This window comes from Vulpes vulpes, chromosome 13 (assembly GCF_048418805.1).
Source record: "Vulpes vulpes isolate BD-2025 chromosome 13, VulVul3, whole genome shotgun sequence".
Classification (NCBI taxonomy): domain Eukaryota; kingdom Metazoa; phylum Chordata; class Mammalia; order Carnivora; family Canidae; genus Vulpes; species Vulpes vulpes.
In genome coordinates, this window is record NC_132792.1 from 139,367,083 (window position 1) to 139,389,521 (window position 22,439).

General features: G+C 35.5%; 1 protein-coding gene across 4 annotated transcripts in view; it reads left to right on the top strand.

The window, feature by feature from the left end:
* Positions 1-22,439, top strand: part of RALGPS2 (Ral GEF with PH domain and SH3 binding motif 2) — a 161,201-nt gene that overhangs the window by 41,294 nt on the left and 97,468 nt on the right. For all 4 annotated transcript variants that reach the window (XM_072733112.1, XM_072733115.1, XM_072733113.1 and 1 more), the window contains 3 exons: positions 2,991-3,136; positions 8,529-8,633; positions 9,876-9,926. In XM_072733112.1, coding sequence (XP_072589213.1) covers positions 3,080-3,136; positions 8,529-8,633; positions 9,876-9,926 — 213 coding nt within the window. In that variant the 5' untranslated portion in view covers positions 2,991-3,079. The remainder of the gene's footprint in view (positions 1-2,990; positions 3,137-8,528; positions 8,634-9,875; positions 9,927-22,439) is intronic.

Here is a 22,439-nt window from a genome sequence, read left to right on the forward strand (position 1 = left end):
AATCTAGTTCAGTGACCTCAAGGAAGGAACTAAATCTACACATTTCAGATTTCCTGTTTGGGGATTATATTGCATGGAAAGAAGCAATATCCTTGTTTTTGGATTATAATTGCTTAGAAAGAAGCAATATGCTTGTTTTGGAATTTAAACCCAGAAGAGATTAACTGTCTTTAGAGGTTTCAGAAGAGAATAAGTAGGAAACAATGAATTTCGTTAAGAAAAGAGCAGTTGTGATGTTGGTATTTATGAATGATTGTGCCATTCATAGCACTAGGAAAAGCATGTATTTGTGTTGTTTAATTTGAACTTTCCTGTGTGCAAAGTACAGAAAGGTTAAAAATAAACCCATTTTTGTCTCTAAGGACTTAGTGTTTTTATGGTATCATATGAGGTTTTGTTGTACTTAAGCAATATTAAATACTACTGACATGTACATTTATAAATAGTTTTGAGTACAATTTTCTTTAAGGTATGCTTTGCTGTACTTGTTAATTTTTTTACATATAATGAATTTTAATATTAGCTTAGTAATATGGAATATTTGAGTGGTATTTTAATTAAAACCAGGCAGAGAAGATTGATTCTTATCGTTTAGAATGTGTAATGTGTTATAGTTTAAAAATGTATAATTTTTATTCCTGGTCTGTATTATCTCATTTTCAGTAAATAATAGTAAAAAAAAATTTATATATTTGAAGAGTAGATTAAGAATACATTTCCTTTAACAATTTAATTAAAATATTTTTCTTAACACTAGGGGGCACTCTTGAATTACAGATTCATATCTAAATCCATCTACGCTCGCACTGTGGTTTGAAATTATTTGAAAACATGTCATTGCGAACTGAGTGTTGACTTCAGAGAGAATTTGGATTATCAAGCTCCTAGTTTGTAGCAGTGTAAATACAAGTTGATCCTTAATAGTGTTTGTCATAAGGATAATGAAGCTTATGAAATGCTGTAGATTGGAGGAAATTAAAGTATTTCAGCGCTCTGTTCACCTTTGCATTGATTTTCTAAATGGGTTCTTTTTTTATTTATTTTTTCTAAATGGGTTCTAAATGGTTTTTAAAACCCATTATTTCTAATATCTTTCTCATTTAAAAAAAGTCTAGCACCATGTCTTGCTCTTAGCAGGTACTTAGGGTATCTGAAGAAATGAAGATTAATTTAAAATTTAAGATGTGGCTGAAGGCTGCTATCTTTAATAATAATTTTTAAGCATTTGAAAACCAGCAGCATATTTTGCTACATACAGGAAACATTTTAGACATTTTCATTTACGTGTTTGCAGTTAGGATTTTGGAGATGCCCACGAGCATGTATTTTGCCAGAGGTATATTTCTAAGGTTTTTGTCGTCTTTAATTCGAAGGCTCTATGGAATTTAAGCTTTGTGTGGATTAAGTAGACAAAATCTGCATCATCCTAATTGCATCCTTACCATGTGTCAGCATTGTTTTATGGGCTTTGTATATATTCATTTCTCCTCACCACAACTCTATGAGGCAGGTAGCTACTGTTATCTTTAATAGATAAGGAAACAGAACCCAGAAAATTTAACTTTGCTGGGCTCAAACTTAGGCAGGCTTGTTCTAGAGTCTGCTTTTAAATCACTGTCCTCTATTGATTCTCCAGAGTGGAAACTTAGCATCAAGAGAATTATTATTGTTATTTCAGACTTAGTTTTTTAAGTCAGTATAATTTAAAATGCCTAATTTACAGACACTTAACATTTCTCTTATGAGAAAAGGTCCTTGAAATTCAAAGTTAGAAAGGGGCCTTAAGTTCATTTGCTCTTGTCATTTTCATAGAGGAAGAAATTCCATTGGAGAAAGGTGAAGTTACCAACATAGTGCTATAGAACAAGTTATTTGTGGAAAGGAATGGGAAACACAAATAAATACTCTGGCTTACAGTATAGTGGAAAGAAATGTGGTGTTATGGAAATAATATTTGACTAGAATTTCAGATGGCTTGAATTTTATTCTTGGCTCTTTCATTTACCAGTCTATGTTCTTAGAGGTTCTGTTTCTTTGTGTTGTGAGCATAATAATGTCTTCCTTAATTTAGTCTTACTGGTTTTTGTGAAGATCAGTGAGATAATGATTGAAGATATTTAATAAACTTTAAAACCCTAAACAAATAAACATACATTGTAGTCTCTGTGTGACACATTCCATAATATTTTATTTTCAATTATTTGTGGTATCTTTGTAAACCAGTTTATCAGCAATGGCAAACTTAGTGTTGTTTCTTTATAGAAGTCATTTAGATCTCTAAAAGATATATTTATCTTTTACTGTGTTAATTTGTGACATGTAGTTTTATACTTTTTAAATTAAAACTAAAAAAGCATTTTTGGCATACCTGGGTGGCTCAGTTGGTTGAGCATCTGCCTTCAGCTCAGGTCATGTTCTCAGGGTCCTGGGATCAAGCCCCCATGTAGGGCTCCCTGCTCAATGGGGAGTCTGCTTCTCCTCCCTCTGCTGCTTCCTCTGCTTGTCGGCCTCTCTCTCTCTCTCTGTCAAATAAATAAATAAAATCTTTAAAAAAAAAAACTAAAAAAGTGTTGAATTTTTCTTACAATAAGTGAAAAATTATACTTAAGCTTTACTGATGACAAACAAAAGAGTAACCTGTTTTGAGTATTGCCCGTTTGGGGGTTCTGACCATTTGAAAAGAGCATATAGGATCGTCCTCAAGCTGCGTTTAGAAACTTAACTGAAATTTTTAAAAAAAGGTTCAATAAAGTTGAAGTGTTTTACTTCTTGGCATGGTGATAGACATCAATTTGTTTTCTCAAATCTTTTTTAAAAGATTTTATTTATTTGACACAGAGAGAGATAAAGAACATAAATAATCAAGGGGAGCAGCAGAGGGTGAGGGAGAAGCAGGCTCCCCATTGAGCAAGGAGACTCAGGGCTCGATCCCTGTTTTCTCAAACTTTTAATAAGACATAGATTTGAATTTTTCTGTTTATTTTTTACAGGAATAATAATGTATTTGTGGCCTTGGACATGAAGCAGTCAGTCTTCTGTTGCCGTTAACATAGCGTCAAGGACTGATGCTGTGGGAAGCATGGACCTAATGAACGGGCAGGCAAGCAATGTTAATATTGCTGCTACCGCTTCCGAGGTAAGACATTTGAGAAGTTTAGCTGTAGAATTTCTTACCTGACATTCTAATTTTTCAAGCATTATGGTTGGTCACAGATTTAAATCAGAACTTGAGGGCAACCCCGGGTGGCTCAGCGGTTTAGTGCCACCTTCAGCCCCAGGGCCTGATCCTGGAGATCCAGGATCGAGTCCCATGTCGGGCTCCCTGCATGGAGCCTCCTTCTCCCTCTGCCTGTGTCTCTGCCACCCCCCCTCCCTGTGTGTCTCTCATGAATAAATAAAATCTTAAAAAAATAAATAAATAAATCAGAACTTGAGCTACGAATTTTTTAGTTTTAAAATTTTATTCTGTTCCCGTGTTCACTATACATCTTAGAAATAATTCATCCTTATCCACCTAAGATACTTGACAAATAATGATTACTTAAAACCTTTTCTAAAAAAAATAAAAATAAAAATAAATAAAACCTTTTCTAGAGTTTAGTTTTAAAGGATATATAAAACATCTTTTTTAAAAAGATTTATTTATTTATTTATTCGTGAGAGAGAGAGAGAGAGAGAGAGAGAGGCAGAGACACAGGCAGAGGGAGAAGCAGGCTCCCTGCCGGGAACCCCACGCGGGACTTGATCCCGGGACTCCAGGATCACGCCCTGGGCCAAAGGCAGGCGCTAAACCGCTGAGCCACCCGGGGATCCCCATAAAACGTCTTTTTTAGGGTATTTTTACATTATATGAACCTTAAGGGCAGTAGTACAAGTGGGAATAAAAGACTCTTTTTATTTAGAATCACATAATTTTGACCCTGTCTAGATCCCTTGATTCCAAGCCTGTTGAAAATCATAAACGATTAGGGTGCAATGTTGGAAGCGATGTGGTTTAGAGTGTAAAGATGGAAGTGAAGACTAAGCTGGATGCCCATCTCTCCAGTTAATGTGCTGTGATTTTATTTATGCTTCACAGTTTTTCTTTGCTTTGTCCTTAAATCCAGGGTCCTTGCCTGCTTTCCTTAATAACTTTAACATCTAGCTATATTTCTCCTTTATTTTTCTCCTAAAATAGAGATGAAAATAATGTCTATGACTTTTTAACACGTTGGCCTCAAAGTTCATTAATAACTTCAGCTCCATTTTACTCCAGCCAGGTACTTAGGGCTTGCTATCCATGAAAATAGTCGAAGTCTGTGGTTTTGATGTTTCTTCTTATGCTGATGACATCTATATTTCTATCTATTGTTCTGATTCCCTCATACATTTTTATTAAGTGTTTCTGATGGACCAGACATTTTATGTATAATATGAACAAACTCAAATTACTCATTACTATTCTGCGTGCGATTTGTAAAGAAAATAGCGGGACCCCTCTCTCTGACTTCACCATTTCCCATCACTGTGTATCTCAGCACTGTTTTCCTTGCCGTCTCAATTTAATCTTTAGATTTCCCCTTGGCGTAGCACAACCATTTTCTCATCACAGCAGAGAGAGTGCGCTAGCAGAACAGAAGTTATGCTCTTCTGGAATGTCATCATGGAATGTCATCATGGAAGTGACAGCCTGTTCTCTTTGCCATATTCCATTGGTTAGAAACAGGTCACAGTCCTGCCTACACTCAAGGATGTGAGTGCGAGGAGACGGAGACTGTTGGCAGCTGTCGGAGAGCCCGCCCAGCACACCTCATTGCTTGAGTCCGCTCCTTTTCTCTTATTTCTACTAGCACCATCTGGGTTTAGTCATTATTTTGTGTCTAGATTATTACAGCAGGCATTTAGTTTGATCTTGCACTTCCATTCTCTACTGTTTTTGGTCCATTTGACTGTAATTCCATTTTAATATTCTTAAAATACAGTTCTTAAGCTTTATTGTATCCCCAAATTGTCCGTGGTTCCCCGTTGCCTTCTAATTAAATAAAGATGGCCCTAAACCTTTTATTCAAGACTTCTGTCAAAGGGACTAAATTATCCTTTTAATAGATTTAACTCCCACCAGTTATTGACTTGAAGTTTCATTCTAATGAAAGAGTGCTGTATCTTACTGATTATTTGTATAAACCATTCTTTTCTCCTACTTTGTTATAGTTTTATCTGTATCACTTTTTATACATCAACTTTTCTTTCTCCTTGAGACAGGGATTATATGTTTGTATATATGTTTATATTATATGGATGTTTACTGGAGATATTTTTATAACCATGTTTTTGAATATGTTAAGTGTATGTGCATATATGTATATCATATTTGTAACTATATATTCTGAAAAATTTGGTCTGGTATTACAGGAAACAGTATATAATTATTTGTTAAAATAGATTATTTTACTTGTGAAAAAATCATTTGACTTTCCTCAGGATTCAAAGTAATATAATACAGTATATGGTAAGTGGAAAAAGACTGTCTTTTAAATTGTTCTACACTGTGGCAAGAAAGTAAAATTGAAAATACGTATTTTCCACCTTCTCTTAAAATACAGATTTGTTAACATACCAAAATGCAAATGTCCCATAAATCTGATGAACTTACAAAATGGATAAATACTTGATCTGGGTGAATGGCTTCCCTGTGTTCCTTTATATTTAATCTGTACTAGAAGCTTCTGAGATTAGAGTGAATCTTTTTCAGATATTTGGAAGTGTCAGTGATTTTAGTCTTCTCTTAAATAAAGAATTACTACTATTCCCTTAGTGGACATTATGTTGAAATGCTGTGTAGCTTATCGATACCAACTTATTTATTGGTATTGGGGAAGCAGATAGAAACATCTTGCTCATAATTTCTTAAGCCTCTCCTGATGACTTGTAAGAAGGAAAAAAAAAGAAAGTGATTACTTGTTTGGTAAGCAAAAAAATTGCCATTATGATTTGCTAACTTGTCTTGAATTAGTTAAAAACTTGGAGAAAGTTAGGTTTAAAATTAACATCTTTACTTGACAGAATGAATTTAGTTATTTGGGCAATAACATATCTGTTTGAATGTTTAACATTCTGGATAAATTTCTAAATTAATCTTGGGATATAAAAGAATACTGTTGACATACTATAAGCTAGTCATAATTACAGAGAATAAACATGTGAAATAAAATACTATGTATAAAATCTGATTATGGGACTTTGGGTTTCTGCTCAGATATGTAAAGAGGTTGAAATTTATCACTCCTGTCTTCACAACATGAAAAAAACTGAACTGAAAATCAGTAACCCTTCTTAGCTCTGTCAGAAAATTGATGCCACAGAGCAAACTGACAGTGATGACCCAAAAACTGGAGAGAGAGACAAGTAAAGAGTTAGTTTACTAAGAGCAGAATCACTGAAGGCAGAAATGGGTAGGAAAACTTAAACTATAGTTGAGAAATTGCTGGAGGCTATGTATGGGCTACCTTGAAGTTAAACACTCCTGGGGCCCAGTCTTAGGTTCTCCCAAACCTCACTTTTGTGTTTTACCTCTGGAAGCTCCACCAGATTCTCAAAGGGAAGATTGGAGAAACATTCCTTCTTGCCTCACATTTTGAAATGTGCCCAGGGCCTTCGGTTCTCCCCATGACCTCCAGGGAAACTACTTTATCAGAGCCTAACCTACCGGGAGGGCGAGAAACACCCAACTCCAGCCCCTTCCAGGATTGGTGGTGGCATTAGGGTACTGGGAAGTATCTGAGGTCACACCCAAGAGCGGGCACAGGCTCACTAAAAGTCCCGACTGTAGGACTTAGAGAATACTTGTCCCCCCATACTTTACCACCACATCAGCAGGATTCCTGTATAATAATGAAGGATTATTAAAAAATAATAAATTAAAAAATAATGAAGGATTATAGCTGAAAGAACTGCAGGGCATAGATTCTAAGAGGGAGTTTCTAGAGAAACCCAAAGAAGGACGCTAGAGGAAATTGAAGACTCAAACACCTCAAGTACAACAGACAGTAAACACAGCATAACTCCTCCCTATATAGAAGTATATATCCTTACATTAAAGGCCTATTTGCCTCAGTTCCTTATTACACAGTATGTTATGTCTGGTTTTCAGCAAATTATAAGCCCTACCAAAAGGTAAGAAACATACATAGTCTGGAGAAATAAAGCATGTAACAGAGCCAGACTCAGATATGGCAAAGATTTTGGAATTAGCAGACTGGGAATTAAGATAACCACAATTAATAATGCTAAGGGCTCTAATGAAAAAGTGGACAACTTGTAAGAACAGATGGATAATATAAGCAGGAATATTGAAATTCCAAGAGTCAAGAGAAAATATTAGAAATCAAAAACATTGTGACAAAAATGAAGAATGACTGATTGGCTCACCAATAGACTGGTAGCCAGTATTCAGCCAATGAAAGAATTAGTGAGCTTGGAGATATGTCTATAGAAACATCCCAAACTAAAATGCAGAGAGAAAACAGAATGAAAAAAAAATGGGATAGACTACCCAAGGGCTGGGACAATGACAGAAAGTGTAGCATACGTGTAATGCAACTACCAGAAGAAAAAGGGGCAGAAGAAATATTTGAAATATAATAATGGTTGAGAATTTACCCAAATTAATGACAGATCCTTTCTTTTGAAATGATTTTGATATTTAGCTGCTATTGAAAGTGAAAGAAAACATAAAAATGAGGCATAAATGACAAGCGCTCAAAACTGATGTGTAACAGCTGGTAGGTTGTCATGTATTATATACTGGTAGCTGAAACTTTGGTTAATTTTTGAGACATTAGCTATAGTTCAGTATCCTGTCTCTGTTTAATAGAGCATAATTTAAATGTTCTGACAGCGATGACACTCAGATTTCAACCAACGGAGGCAGAAAACATTTTTGTCTCATGGTACACATGTGGAAATAGGACAGAAATAAGTTCAGAGCCAAAAGCCACCTTTTGTTCTACATGTAGTAACAGCAAATTCAAACTTGAAATAGTAACCTTTAAGCAAAAACCCCTTAAATTTATAATAGTAAGAATAGTATCAGTTTTACTATCACAGGGGGACATCACTTAGTTAATGAAGTTTTGAATATTGTCTTATGGTTTAAGTTATGAAAACAATTTGTCTTTGTCTTTAAAAAATTAGTTTAAAAATTATATAGAGATGTTCTTCTCCCCTAAATTCCCCTTACCTCATTTGAGAATCCTCGAACTTGTTAAAATCTTTAATTTCTATAAGAAATGATAGGATGTCAGCATGAGGAAATGGACAGACAAGAAAATGACTCAAGAACCTAGGAAGTAGGAGAGGTTAGACATTCAATTGCCTGACCCTTTATCTAGTGCTCTTCAGCTGAGCAGGATGTTGTACCCATTTTATCTGCTGTGTTTGTTGACAAAGTGCTTTCCCATTCCTTGTTCAGTGTTTAATGCCAGTCGAATTTCTACAGCATCGAATGTGAGACAGTATTAAAATGGCTGCATTTTCTTTCAATTTAACAGAAAAGTAGCAGTTCCGAATCACTAAGTGACAAAGGTTCTGAGCTGAAGAAAAGCTTTGATGCTGTGGTATTTGATGTTCTTAAGGTTACACCAGAAGAGTATGCGGTAAGTCTCCCACCTCCCCTTTTTCCCGTTCTTGAACATAACCTACACATTGATGCTGTTGAGTGAAGGCACAGCAGAAGGAGGCGGGGGCAAAACACTGGATGTGGGAATTGATGGAGAGAGTAGCACAGCAGCAGAACAAGCAGAGGGATGAAATGGGGAAGGGAGGAAGAGGTGGAGAGAGGTTTAGAGCAGCTTCCTACCTTACACCTTCAGCTTGGCAAATGAGAAGTAAATACTTACTACCTGAAAGGAATGTAACATCCTGTGTCAACTCTACTCAACAAAAAAAGTCACATGAGGAGAAAAAAAATGTATTTACCTTTATGGTAAATTGCTTTTGCCCCCTAAACCAACTGTGCTTTACTGACCTATGTAAGAAGTATTTTCACATCTTTATAAGTTAAAAAATTGAAAAATGGAATTTGAAGGCATTATTGCAGTATCATCAAAGATACTTAGAAAAACTTTTATTTTTTAACTGATACAAATATTCACTTAAGTTCTCTTTCTCCTTTAACTTGTGTTAACAGCATGTATTGATTTCCTGATGGTTGAGCCACTCTTGTATTCCAGGAATAAACTGTGTTCAGTCATACATAGCATATTCTTCTTTGGTGTATTATCGGGTCATGTTTTACATCTGTAGCCTAAAGTGAGATTGAGGTAGGTCCACAGCTATGTGCAGTCCTTCCAAGAGCTTTAACCCCTGAGCTATGGAGCCAATCCGTGTGCATTCCTTAGGTAGGAGTCGCCACTAGCATAAGTTTCATTGACTTTTATAAATGGGGAAGAAAACTGTTTTTTATTAGTATCAGATTTTATATTACTGTTTGAGGAAATATGATTTAATAGTCACCATAATACTTCTTTCTCCATGAACCAAGAGAACTGATTTTTGGTTTTGATTTTGATTTAATGTATGTCCAAATTTTTAAAACCATTTTATTTTCTAACTTTACCTCATTTATCTCATAAGAAAATATGCATAGACATGAGAAAATTTGAAATAATCATATTTAATAATGGTATAAGGGCAACTTTTCATTTTCTATAATCCTTTTTAAAATTGATACTTTTTCTAGTAAAAATTTTGAGTATTCAATATATTTTAGTATAGAATATAATTTTAATTTACTCAATATATTTTAGTATAGAATATAATTTAAATTTACTATAGAATATAATTTCATGTCATAGAATTCCCAAGGAGAAATTGTCATTTTTTACCTTTTATTTCAGGGTCAGATAACGCTAATGGATGTTCCAGTATTTAAAGCCATTCAACCCGATGTGAGTAATTTTAAGAATTTTTCCTTTTAAATATACAGAATGATCATTAACGTATCCCCAAATTAAGAAGTTTTAGAAATGTCAAATTCACATTAGTGTTTAAATGTTTAAAGCTTTTGATGTGACTATCCATATAATATTCAGGCCTCAGAAGCTCATGTGGCAGTCATAGGTATACATCATTGAGCCATAGGTAGGACTTTGAATCATTTTGGTTGATTAGGCTTCATCACTTTTCTGAGTGGTGAACAGATTTAGGTTGAATGATTTACCCAAGGCTTTGAAGCTTTTTCATAAGAGAATGGGAATAAGAAACTGGGTTTCACAACTCCAACACTTTTTTCCCTTACATCTTTACTTATGACTTTATATATGATGGTGTGTTGACATTTTGGTGAGAAGAGGGAGGATCATGGGAGGCATTTTTTATGTCTACCTACTATAAGCCATTTATTATGCTATGTGTGTGTGTGAACCTGAGTGTGGTAGTGTCTATTTTACTGATGAGAAAACAGAATGACAGTTGTCCTTGCTTCACAGCTAAGTGTGGGAATTGGATTTCAGACTCTAAACACATGCTTTTTCCACACTTACCAAGTAAGAATATAAGTATGATTTTGAACCCCAAAACTAAGGAATTGATGGGGCGCCTGGGTGGTTCAGTCGGTTGTGTCCAACTCCTGGTTTTGAGCTCAGGTTATGATCTCAGGGTATGAGATCAAGCTCCACATCAGGCTCCAGTTTCAGCATGGAGTCTACTTGAGATTCTCTCTCTCCCTCTAACAGTCCCTCTTCTGTCCCTCCCCCCAATTGTGTGCATGAATGCACACATGTGCTCACTCTCTCTCTCTCTCACATCTTAAAAAAAAACACAACTAAGTGATAATACCAATATTCAATACCATGAGATATATTTCTTAGTCCTTTTGGAAACAAAATATAGTGTGTTTGCCCTGAACCCTGTAATTATTTTAAAGAGTTAGAGAAAACATCTGTGTCTCAAATGGTATAGGCCGTATTAGTCTTATGATTTTCAAGTAAGTTAATGTCTTAGAGGCTCAAGTTTGTCACTTACAGAATGAAGGGGTAGGCCTAAATTATCTCTGAATCCCTTCATTTCCACAATTCTGTGTTTTCCTAACATTTACCCCATACTATGAAGATTCTCTCAGCAGAACCATTAGATTAACATTAGGAGGAACAATGTATTCTACACATAAAGCCCAAAAAGAAAATGGCTATTGAATTTAAATGACAAAAGCTGAAATACTAATTTCCTCCCATCTCCTGAACAAAACAAACTACATTCTTGGCAAACATTATACTTTTTTTGACCTTAAGTTCAGCCGTCTTACCTTTGATATATTTTTTCCTTTTGAATAAATAGCAATGACCATATTGTTATTTCCCATGAGATTAGTGCTACCAATGGAAATACAATGTGAGCCACTTATATAACTTTACATTTCTAGTAGCCATGTTATGAAGTAAAAATGAAACAGATGAAATTAATTTTAATAGTTTAATTTAACCTATAACATCCAAAATATTATCACTTCAGTTTTCAATCAGTATAAAATTACTGAGGTATAGTCTATATTCCTTTTTTCTCTACTAAGACTTTGAAATTCAGTGTGTATTGTACAGTTATGAAACATCTTTATTTGGACTAGCCACATTTCAAGTGCTCAATAGCTGTTTGTGACTAGGAGCTTTGGACATTGAAGTTCTAGGTGATGATGTTAAAAACAGAATTCAAGTCAATATGGGAATTTTTTATTTTCCTGGGACATCTAAACTACTTTGTAAAATTTGCAAGTGAACCTTAAAATTCCCTTGGCTCCATTCCCTTATCTAACTTAATACCAGTCTCATTGATTTTTTTTTAACATTTTAAGAATCTTATCAACCCATTCTTTCTCTCTACTCCCAACACCCCAATCGAAGATACCATTTTGTGTCAACTGTGTATCCTCTTACTGATTTACTTGCATCCACTGACCATTCTAAACTCTTCTCTATCTGACACCCATGGTAGTGTTTTCAAACATCTAAATCTGCTCATGTGATCCTTCTGCTTAAAACACTTTAGTGGCTTTCTGTTGCTCTAAGAACAAAGACAAACTATCATAATAATGTCTACAAATCTCATAGTTTCTGGTCTAGCTACACCACTGAGCCTGTGCACATCCTAATTAACTCCTATTCATCCTTTGCTTCTCAGATCAAGTTTGACTTTCTCAGAGTTAAGCTTTTCTTGTCTTCCTGCAGGTTCTCCTAGCACTCTCTGCTTCTTCACTGAACTTATCAGTTGCAAGTTTACATGATGTTTTGTTACTCAACAAGTTTTTGCTGAATGTCTATTATATGCCAGGCACTGGTTTAGTTGCTGGAGGCCCAGCAGTGAACAGACTAAAACTCATGCCCTGGTGGATCTTACATTGAGTGAGGTGAACTAGATAGTACGTCATGAAAACCATAAAGCAGTCAGAAGAGACTAGAAAGTGAAGGCAGTGGGAGTTTTAATTGCAGATGGGGTGCCTTCACTGGGAGGGTACCATCTCTCTGAGCAAAGACCTGAAGGAAGAGAGTAAATCATGGGTATTTGGGGGAAAAATATTCCAGGCAGAGAACAGCCAGCACAATGGTCAGTGAGCTATAGTGAGGGTGGGAGGTAAAGGCTAGATGTCATTCAAGCCTTGCAGATCATTACTCTAAAAAAGATAGGAAGCTCTTGGAAGGTTTTGAGGAGAAGAGTGACAGTTTCTGACTGAGACTGTAAGTAGTACCTCTTTAAGTCTCTTCTGACTCCTGACTGCTGACTGGTACCAAAGACGAATCAAGGAGACCAGGTGGGAGATTAGGTGGCTTGGTTCAGGATGGGAGTGGAAGAAGTGGTGGCAAGTCGTCAGACACCGCGTGTAAGAGTTGTCAAGGATGATGCCTGGGTTTTTGGCCTGGCACCGGAAACATGCAGTTGATATTCTCTGAGATGGAAAATTATTATTATTGTGTTCACAACTCCTGGCACTGCCATTCACATAGAATATTATGTGCAATGTTGCCTTGTGGAGAAAGGCCCGAGCAGCAGATGGGGAGGAAAGAGCAGGAGTTTGACTTTGGACATATTTAGGTTTACATGTTTGTCAGAATGCTGAGTCAGGTCATATGTAACTACATTATTTGTCCAGGTTTCAAGTGTAGTTTGAGAGAGATGACTGTAGAGATAAAGTGTGGATGAGGTTACCAAGAAAGTGAATATAGATGGAGAGAAGGGTTCTAGTTAGTGTTTAGGTGGAACTAGCAAAAGAGATAAAAAAGCAACAGTGAGTGATTTAGGAGGAAAGTCAGGTTATTAGTATGGTATTCAACGAGACAAGTGAAGGAAGGATTTTTAAGAAGGAAGGAGTGATGAGGTGTAAGGTATGTTAATCATGTGTTTATTTGATTAAATGCTGGCTGCTTCCACTAAGTTTTAAGCTACGTGAGGGCAGAGACTGGTAATTTTGTTTCTTCTGTTTTATCTGTCTGACATGTAGTGGGGGTCAAAGTTAGAATGAGAAAATGAATATTGTGTTCAGTAAATATTTGTTCAGTGAGAGAACCATTTTCAAAAATTGAAACTAATTCTTTTGGAAGAAATGATATAGCACAGAAATATTCTTAAGTGTTAGTCTCATATAATCATCAAGATTACATGAAATCTGGCAGTATAAACAGATTGTCATCTGGCAGAAAAATGTTTTCTAATTTATTATGAAATATTCAAGACCTACAAGGCATGAAGACTGATTAAGATGAACCCCTGTGTACCTACCTAACCAGTACTGTTGAAGCCACTCTATGTTCTCCCTTGTTTGCCCTCTTCCCTCCTCCCACCACGGTAGCCACTATTCAGTATTAATCTAGATCATTCCTTTGTGTTTAACTATATTTCTTCTATAAATATGTATAAATTTTTATGTAAATGGCATTCCGTTGTTTTAGTCGTCTTTAGCTTGCTTTTTATGTTCAACATTGCTGACGAGCACCCCTTGTAATATGTGCACTCTAGTGCATTAATTACTGAGTTGTAGAGCATGAATATCTTTGAGTATGTTAAGTACTGCCAGTTTCCTGAAATGTTTGTACAGATGTTGTTTATCATGTCAAAACTTTTGTTATTGACAAATTAAACAAAAGATTAAGCTATGATGTCAGTCTAATGTATTAGTCTTATTTATTAGCATAAAAAAGAGTGTTTACCTCATTATGTAGTTAACCTCAGTAAAAAATGAATTCTTTGGTTAAATCAAAATTTAACCTCATGTTATGAAAAAAGAGTAGTTATCACTGAATCTAGTAAATTTGTCTTTGTGTTTCTGTCCATATCAATGTTCAAATCTCTATAGATAACTTTATGGAAAACTTTTTAAAAAGTGTATATATATATATACTTTATGAAACTTTAAAAGCTCTTTAGTTCACTAAAATTACTAAGATTCACTATTACATGTATATATCCATATGTAACTTTATTTCAGATGTTAATTTATTCACGTTTTCTAAATTGAAATTTGTAATGAATTTGAACTTCAAAGAAAAATAGATTCTGAATCCAGCCACGTGGTTTAGTGATTTCATACAGATTGGTGATTACACCACCCAAGTCTCACTGGATTTACTATAATAGAGGCAATTTGAGTCACCTGGAACTTAGTATAATATGTATCTCTCATGAATTCAGTTCCCAGAGTAGATCCTGTAATTCCCAGCAGTTTGTGGAATTCTGTATTCCCAAGCCTTTTGTGTTAAGCAGAATTTAGCCAAAGTTGTTCTAAATTGGTAGGAAGAAAGGGGCACCTATGCGAAGGGCAGCCATTTCCTCAGGGCCAGGCCTCTTCCCTATGATGTCAGTCACACAGCACAGCACACCTCGGAGTTGCTCAGGGGAAAGGCAAAATTCCAGGCCTTTTATTTCACAGTAGAAAACATTCTTCCTAGGGACTTCCCTTAGTCATCAATAGAATACAGGCTAATAAAGTCACATCTTTAAGAGCAGATGTGAATCAAACAAATGCTAAGTCTGGGTTTTCTCCAGCCATGTCTCACATTTGAAGTTACCTCAGATTGAAAGAAGAAAAAAGAACAGATTTGGTACTTCATTTCTTAGTGTTTTTGTTTTATGGTCGGAAGAACCAATGCTTACTAGTGAAAAGAATTTAATGTTACAGGAAAATTCATCAGTGATATAAAAACTATTTAGTAGGAATATAACTACAAAAAAAAAATCTGTTTTTATTTTTAAAGATTCCCTGTCTGTGTGATGTACACCATCTGTCTGTTTTTAATACCAATTTATTTTACCTCCTAAATAACTTTTCTCCCCTTCCCCATCTCTGTCAAATCTGGAGGATAGTTATTGAGAGTACAGTGTTTTTATAAGGCTGTAGCTCACTGGTTCTAGAAATGTGAGCACTCTCTAGTGTCTGTGAACATTTGTTAGGCCTGGGACACGGCTCTGCACAGCCCGTCCTCTCTGTACCAACAGATCCCTCTCTGTCTGAGCACTTTGCCCTGATGTTCCCATAGCTGGTGCTACAGAAATCCTAAGAATCTTCATTTGCCCACTGGCCCAGTCAAAGTGGCCACATATGGATGCTTCTGTGGATGGTGATCCCTCTCACTCAAAACCAGGTCTTCACTCTTCTTCCCTCCTCTCCGTGAGTGGTCATCTCTTAGTGATGGGGAGACCACACAATGATATGGTTGTCCAAACTGTCATCATAGTGACTACAAAGAAGGGAAAAGGTTAGCAGTTCTAATGTTTGTATTCACCACTGTTAATGTGTCTCTTATTTCCATGGAGCCGCCTATCTCTCTCTCTCTTTTTTTCGTTTGTTCAAACCAGTTTTGGGCACAAATTGCCATGTATTTCGCTCTTTTCTCCTTTTTTAATTTTTTTAATTAATTTTTTTTAAAGATTTTATTTATCTATTCATGAGAAACACAGAGAGAAAGAGAGGCAGAGACACAAGTAGAGGGAGAAGCAGGCTCCATGCAGGGAGCCTGATGTGGGACTCGATCCAGGACTACAGGATCACACCCTGGGCCGAAGGCGGTGTTAAACCACTGAGCCACCCGGGCTGCCCTCTATTTTCTTTTTTAGTCAGTGTCTAACATTCATAGCTCTAAGTGGGTACTCAAAATTTTAATTACTAAATTTCACTTATTTTAAAATTTATTTTAAAGCCTTTTGAGTCCCAAAAGAGAATTTTTAGTGGCAAAACATAAAAACAGGGAGCCAGAAGACTTGTAGTTTTTTTTCAGCTTTGCCATTTATAAATTGTGCCGTTAATAGAATCTATTTCATATCTTTGGCCTTTTTAAAAATTATTGATTCTCTGAAGTAAAGGGTTTTGGACTATTGGGTCTTTAAAATACCTAATGTGTCTTCCAGAAATTCCTGGAAGTAGGATTATTTTTTATTGGTGACTTCAGAGTAAGAGCTGCACTTAAGGGTAGTTCTCAATCAGTAACATATAATTTTGATCAAAACTGCAGGAGTCTTAAGGAGGTAAAAAGGGTTGAGTGGTGGTTATGAGTCAAGCTCTTTAAGATTAGGATGTGTTATCCTCTCACTAGAACATAAATTCCACAAGGGCAGAAACTTTTGTCTTTTGTCTGCTTTGTGTTCACTGATGTATCTCTAATGCCTAGAATAATACCTGTTCAGTATTTGAGTTTGGTAAATGACCATTCCAAAGCTTTATACTGCATAGCCTACAGACACATCATCACCCATTGTTTATTATGTTTGGTATCATTTCTGCAAAAGTCTGTTACTAGTCCAAGAGTGTGACTCTTATTAAATAATATTCTTTCTATGGAAACAGGAGTGTGGGTTTTTTTTCCCCACCCACAATTAAGAACATTTTCAGGGGATCCCTGGGTGGCTCAGAAGTTTAGCGCCTGCCTTCAGCCTAGGGCACAATCCTGGAGTCCCGGGATCAAGTCCCACATCGGGCTCCCTCCATGGAGCCTGCTTCTTCCTCTGCCTGTCTCTGCCTCTCTCTCTCTCTGTCTCTCTCTCTCTGTCTCTCTGTCTCTCATGAATAAATAAATACAATCTTTTTTAAAAAAAGAGAACATTTTCAGGTTTTTATCATAGTATGAATTATTTAATGCTTAATAAGGGCAGGTTAAAGATTCTGCACATTCATTAATTTCTAGTATAAATTTTCTGGTACTTAGTTGAAGCTCAGCTCTTGTTAAAGCTTTTCCACATTCTTACACATACAGATTTCTTGGTGTGATTTCCGTTTTGATCTTGGAGGTTTGTTTTCTTTTAGATAGCTCTTACACATTTATAGGGCTTCCTTCTCTGTGAGTTCTTTTATGTTGAGGAAGCAATGACTGTATTCTGAAGGTCTTTCCATGTTTATTAAATTTATGGGTTTTGGGGTTTTGTCTATTATGAGTTCTCTCATGTTCTATAAAGCTTATATTTCTTCTGACGACATTGCCATGGTTATCACATCAATGGGGTTTCTCTTCAGAATGAGTATTGTATTACTCAACATAGGATGTGTTACAACAGAAAGTTTGCTTGCAGTCAGATTTTCTTTCTAGTCGCCATTCTCTGGTGCTTTCAATAATTCTCAAAGGGTGAACTGTGCTTGAAATCTGTACTGTAGTTATTACACTGGGTAATGTTTGCCTGTCTTATGAGGTTCTCAAGTGTTCATAAAGTGACTGACTCTGACTGAAGGTCCCTCTGATGTGTATTACAGTCAAGGAAGAAAGCTTTACACTTTACTATAAGTTCTAATAATCAGGTCAGTGAGTGGTTTAGATTATATCAATAAACAGACATTATATAAAAAGGACAGATAAGGCCCTCTTGTGTAACTGGGATACACTAGAGATGAGGAAGAATGCTGGTGAAATGAGGAAAAGCGCATAATAGGTAATCCCGACTCTTACTGAAACATTTCTGAAAAATGTACAATTGAGATATTTCTGACAGAATATGTAAAAGAGCTTTCTTCTGATGCTGATTTTTTTGTGTATGCAGAGACTAGATTCTTGGCATTATCCAAAGTTCCAAAATCAGGATTACCATAGTTCTATGTTTATTTTAATGAAAATTATCATTTGCGTTAGAATTGAAATACAAACAATTTATGAATATAGTAAGAGGTTTGAAGAAAGCAAAGAAGACATGAAAGATTTGACTTTTTCTGTTAGAAGCAAGGTGCAGACTATTTTATAAGTTATATTATTGCTGCTCATCACCATGAACTTATTTATTATGTAGTACGGTTAGGGTTAGAATAAAACCAGAGAAGTAAAGAGGAACATTGTTGATTAGGAGAGCAGGTATATCATGGCATCACTGGTAGCACAAGATAGCTCCTGCCTTTATCTCTGCACTCATTCTAGAGGCAGCTTTAATGTGTCAGGAGGCAGTGTGGAGAGGGGACAGAGAATGTGAGTATGTTAGAAAAGAGAAGGGATATTTTTTATTTCATATAACACATTGAAGTTTTATAGTTTCAAAAGTTTTTTGTTTAAAAATACAGGAATCATAATGAGCACATCATCTGTGGCTGAGACTTCTTTCTGAATAGCCATATAGACTGAATGCTATAGGGAGATACTATATCCCTTTAAAGCTTTGCATTTTTGAGCATAAGAGTATCTTAACAGTAATTATCTTCTGTGTGTCAACTATACCTCAATTAAAAAAATTTTTCTTCTTGTGAGGACCCCCTCTCCCTCCACAGTCTTTTTTAGATTCCATCACTTTTTCTTTTCTTCTCTCAATCTCTGTCTACATGCTGGTCTATATTGGCCTTTTCTCTTCTTCTATCTTTAGGTATCCCTACAACATCACCCTTAGAGCAGTCCTTTTAAGAGTGTTGGAACCTACAAGATGAAATTTAGAACAAGAATTTGACTTTACAGAACAAACCTACAAGAGACATAAGAGAAGCTGTGGCTCCTGTGAAAATCAGTAATTCTTTCATAGGGTAGGTGGTCACCAGTTGTGGTGTTTGCTCCCCACATGCTTCCAAAATAAAGTCAGTGCAAAATTGGGCTCGACAGTTTCATGGTTCAAAATGAGCCCATGAATATTCTTTCAGATACACTTCAATGCTTCAATGACCATTTAAAAATTGCTTTTATATCTGTGAGTTGCTGTTAGATTTCTTTTTACTGCCTGATTCAAAAATTGTAAATTAATCCAGTTGAACATATTTTAAGAGGTATCAAGGCTGTTGTGTTTCATTGTGCCTTTGCCAAAATAGAGGCTTACTTACATAGTGCTTGACTTTAATCATTCCTGTTCCTAAATCAGACGTGTAAAAAGCATCCTTTGAGTCACAAAGGTTACTTTTTGGTGTTCATGCAAGATGTTTTAGTATAGAATAACCCTTGACTAGGCTGATAAATGCTGTCAAATGCAAGACCCCACGAGTGGGAGAATTTATTTCTTAGATTGCTTATGGTGCCTCTTGGAAGAAGATTCTAGAATCTGAGACAAAAAGAGAAAAGGGAAAAGCAATTTTTTTTCTTATGGGGAAGTTCAGTGGCTATTGAGAGGTAGATGTGGAACAGGGTAAAATTCCTTTTAAGGCTAGCTAATATAAATGCATGTCAAGTTTCAGAAGAAAGTAGTGAGTTCCTGGAGTCCCAATGCAATTTCAGCTCCATAATTCATTAAATTGATTTTTATTATTGTTGTTTAACTTTATTTTGAAGTAATTATAGATTACTGGAACTTGCAAAAAACCGTACACGGAGAGATTCATAGGAGGTTGCAAAAATATTGCAGATTCCCCACTTACCCTTCACCCAGTTTCCCAGGGAAGCTACATGGTACATAAGGATGGTACAGTAGCAAAACCAGGGAATGAACATTACACAACATGTATCTATATAGTTCTATAACATTGTTTTCTGTGTACAGTTTTGCCTGACCATCACCTCATACAGGATACAGAACTGTTGCCATACCACAGAGCCCTCTCTCCCTTGTGTTACCCCTCTGTAGTCAGCCAGTCCCACTTCTGCCTACTCCCCACCATCCTTAACTCCTGGAACCACTAATCTGTTCTCCATTGTTATAGTTTATTGTTGTGTTAGATGTGCTAGTAGTATAGCATTGTCTTAAAGGGGAAATATTTTATGAAGCAGAAGCTACTGTCTTAAGAGGTTTTGTAAAACCTGCTTATGTCTTTACATTTTCCAATTATACTTTCTTTAGAGTGGATGGATCCAGTGGAATTTTCATCCATTTGCTCCCAAGTACTATGTGACCATAGATTCATTCATACCTACCTCCTTTCTGTCACCTTCCAAGAGAATTTTGTTAGAGGGACAAAACATTTTTCTATTAAGGTAATGATTTTGAAATATTCTACGAATTGGATGAACTTTTTATCCAAATTTTTATCTTTTTTTATTTGAGGAGTCAGAAAAGCATTCAGAAGTTTTTAGTGTAAAAAAAAATAAAGCCATGATTCAATGATACTTTTATCTGGGTTCCTTGTTTATCATAATTTATAATAATATTGTGATGAAGATAGATTCAAAGGACTTGGTATGTATGTATAAAGTATTTAGAATAGTGCCTGGCATTCAAGAATCTCTGTATTAGTATTAACTATTACTTTTACTGCTACTATCAAGACATCTGTTCTCAGGCTGAGGCAGCCTTTTAAGCATAAAACCAGAAGATTAAATCACACAAAAGAGGACAATAAAAGTATTGGCTACTTTAGACAAGAACTAGGCCCCCATATTCACATAAAGAAAATTGGGAAGATGTTTTCATAGATTCTCTCCATGGTGGGTTTCCAGGTGATTCATGGCCCCTACCTTCCCTTTTCTCTCCTTTGAACCAACATGATTACTCTTACAGATGGGGAAATTAAAGAAGTGATATATGGAAACTTTTAGGAAAGTGACACTCAATTGTAGTAGTATAAATGACTGTGTACTTCAGGAGGGCAATTTGACAGGTATCAAAGCCTTGAAAAGGTTCATACTCTTTGGCCTAGCGATTTGAAGGACTATTTTTTTAGGAAATGAGCAGAAATGTTAGAAAAGTTGTGAGGATATTCATTATATATAGTGTAGCCTTACTTATAACAGGAAAATGAAATTCATTTTATATGTAAAGCTTTGCTATTGAGTTTGAACTCCATCAAATGGCTACATGAGTAATTTGATAAGTATAAATCAGTTTGACACAGACACTTTGATCATAGCATGAATATAAATTTGGAAATAATATTAATTTGTTAAAAACTAGTTCATTATTTATAGATTTAATCCTAGGAATTTGCCCTAAAATGTGCCATCTTTCTATAGTTATATTAATATGTATTAATATATTTATATTGATATTTTTTAGAACAAAAATACTTTCTAGCAGTTAGATGTTTTTAATATAGTTATATCATTTTTACATTCACGTAATGTCTGTCACTAAGTATCTTCTGTCTATGCAAGGAGGTAATGTGAAATGACCCTAGATCTAGGCTCAGTAACAAATAATTTTTTTTTTCTGTAGCATTGCTTCTGTTGTTTATATTTTCCTTCAGTAAATTCACTTTTTTAAAAAATTTCACTTTTTTTACATTTGTTTTTATTTAAGTTTGATTTGCCAACATATAGTATAACATCCAGTGCTCATCTCATCAAATGCCTTCCTCAGTGCTCGTCACCCAGTCCTTCAGTAATTTCAAATCTGAAAATTGTAATCTAGCTTTCAGTTTTAGAAAAGTTAGCGATTGATATCTTCAGAGTATTGACTGCTTATCCACTGTGTTGAAGCAGTAATTGCTGTTTTCTTTCCTCAATATTCTCCATTCCAATTACTCAGACCAGAAACAGGAATCTGAGTACCTTTGGATACCTCCTTCTCAGCTTATACTGTGTGAATCCTGTTTTTGACTAAGGCCTCCCTGCCTCCAAAATATCTTGAATCTACCACTTTTTTTCAGTATTCACTGACACAACCCTAGTCAAGGGAATAGTACCTGTGTTTATGGAGTATTGTATCGTCATAACTATTTCCTCCGTCTTCCCCTCAGTCCATTTCTTTTTGTTCTATTTGTAAATTTTGTGGAAGATCGGAATATATCACATTTAAAAGGTCATGTATTTCTACCAGCCCCACCCATCCTTGAACCCACATCCATCCAGTGTCTTAGCTGTTCCTCCTTGGAGAAATATATACCCAGTTTTCAAATAATGCATTTAACTGCCTATCGTTTATAATTTTGGATATGATTTATTGACTCTATACTGTAGAAGATGATTTCACACTCTTACATTCTCTTACCCTGACATTTATACTTTACTTCGTCCTCTTTTTCACATATAATTAGGTAATAATTTTGATGTAAGTAATCATGGGTCAACTATTCTTTACAGTTGAGCCACAGTCAATTTTGTTTTCCATGAGCTAATAACTTCTTTCTCTGTACTTGTCACTAATTTTTCTGCCAGTGGTGAATA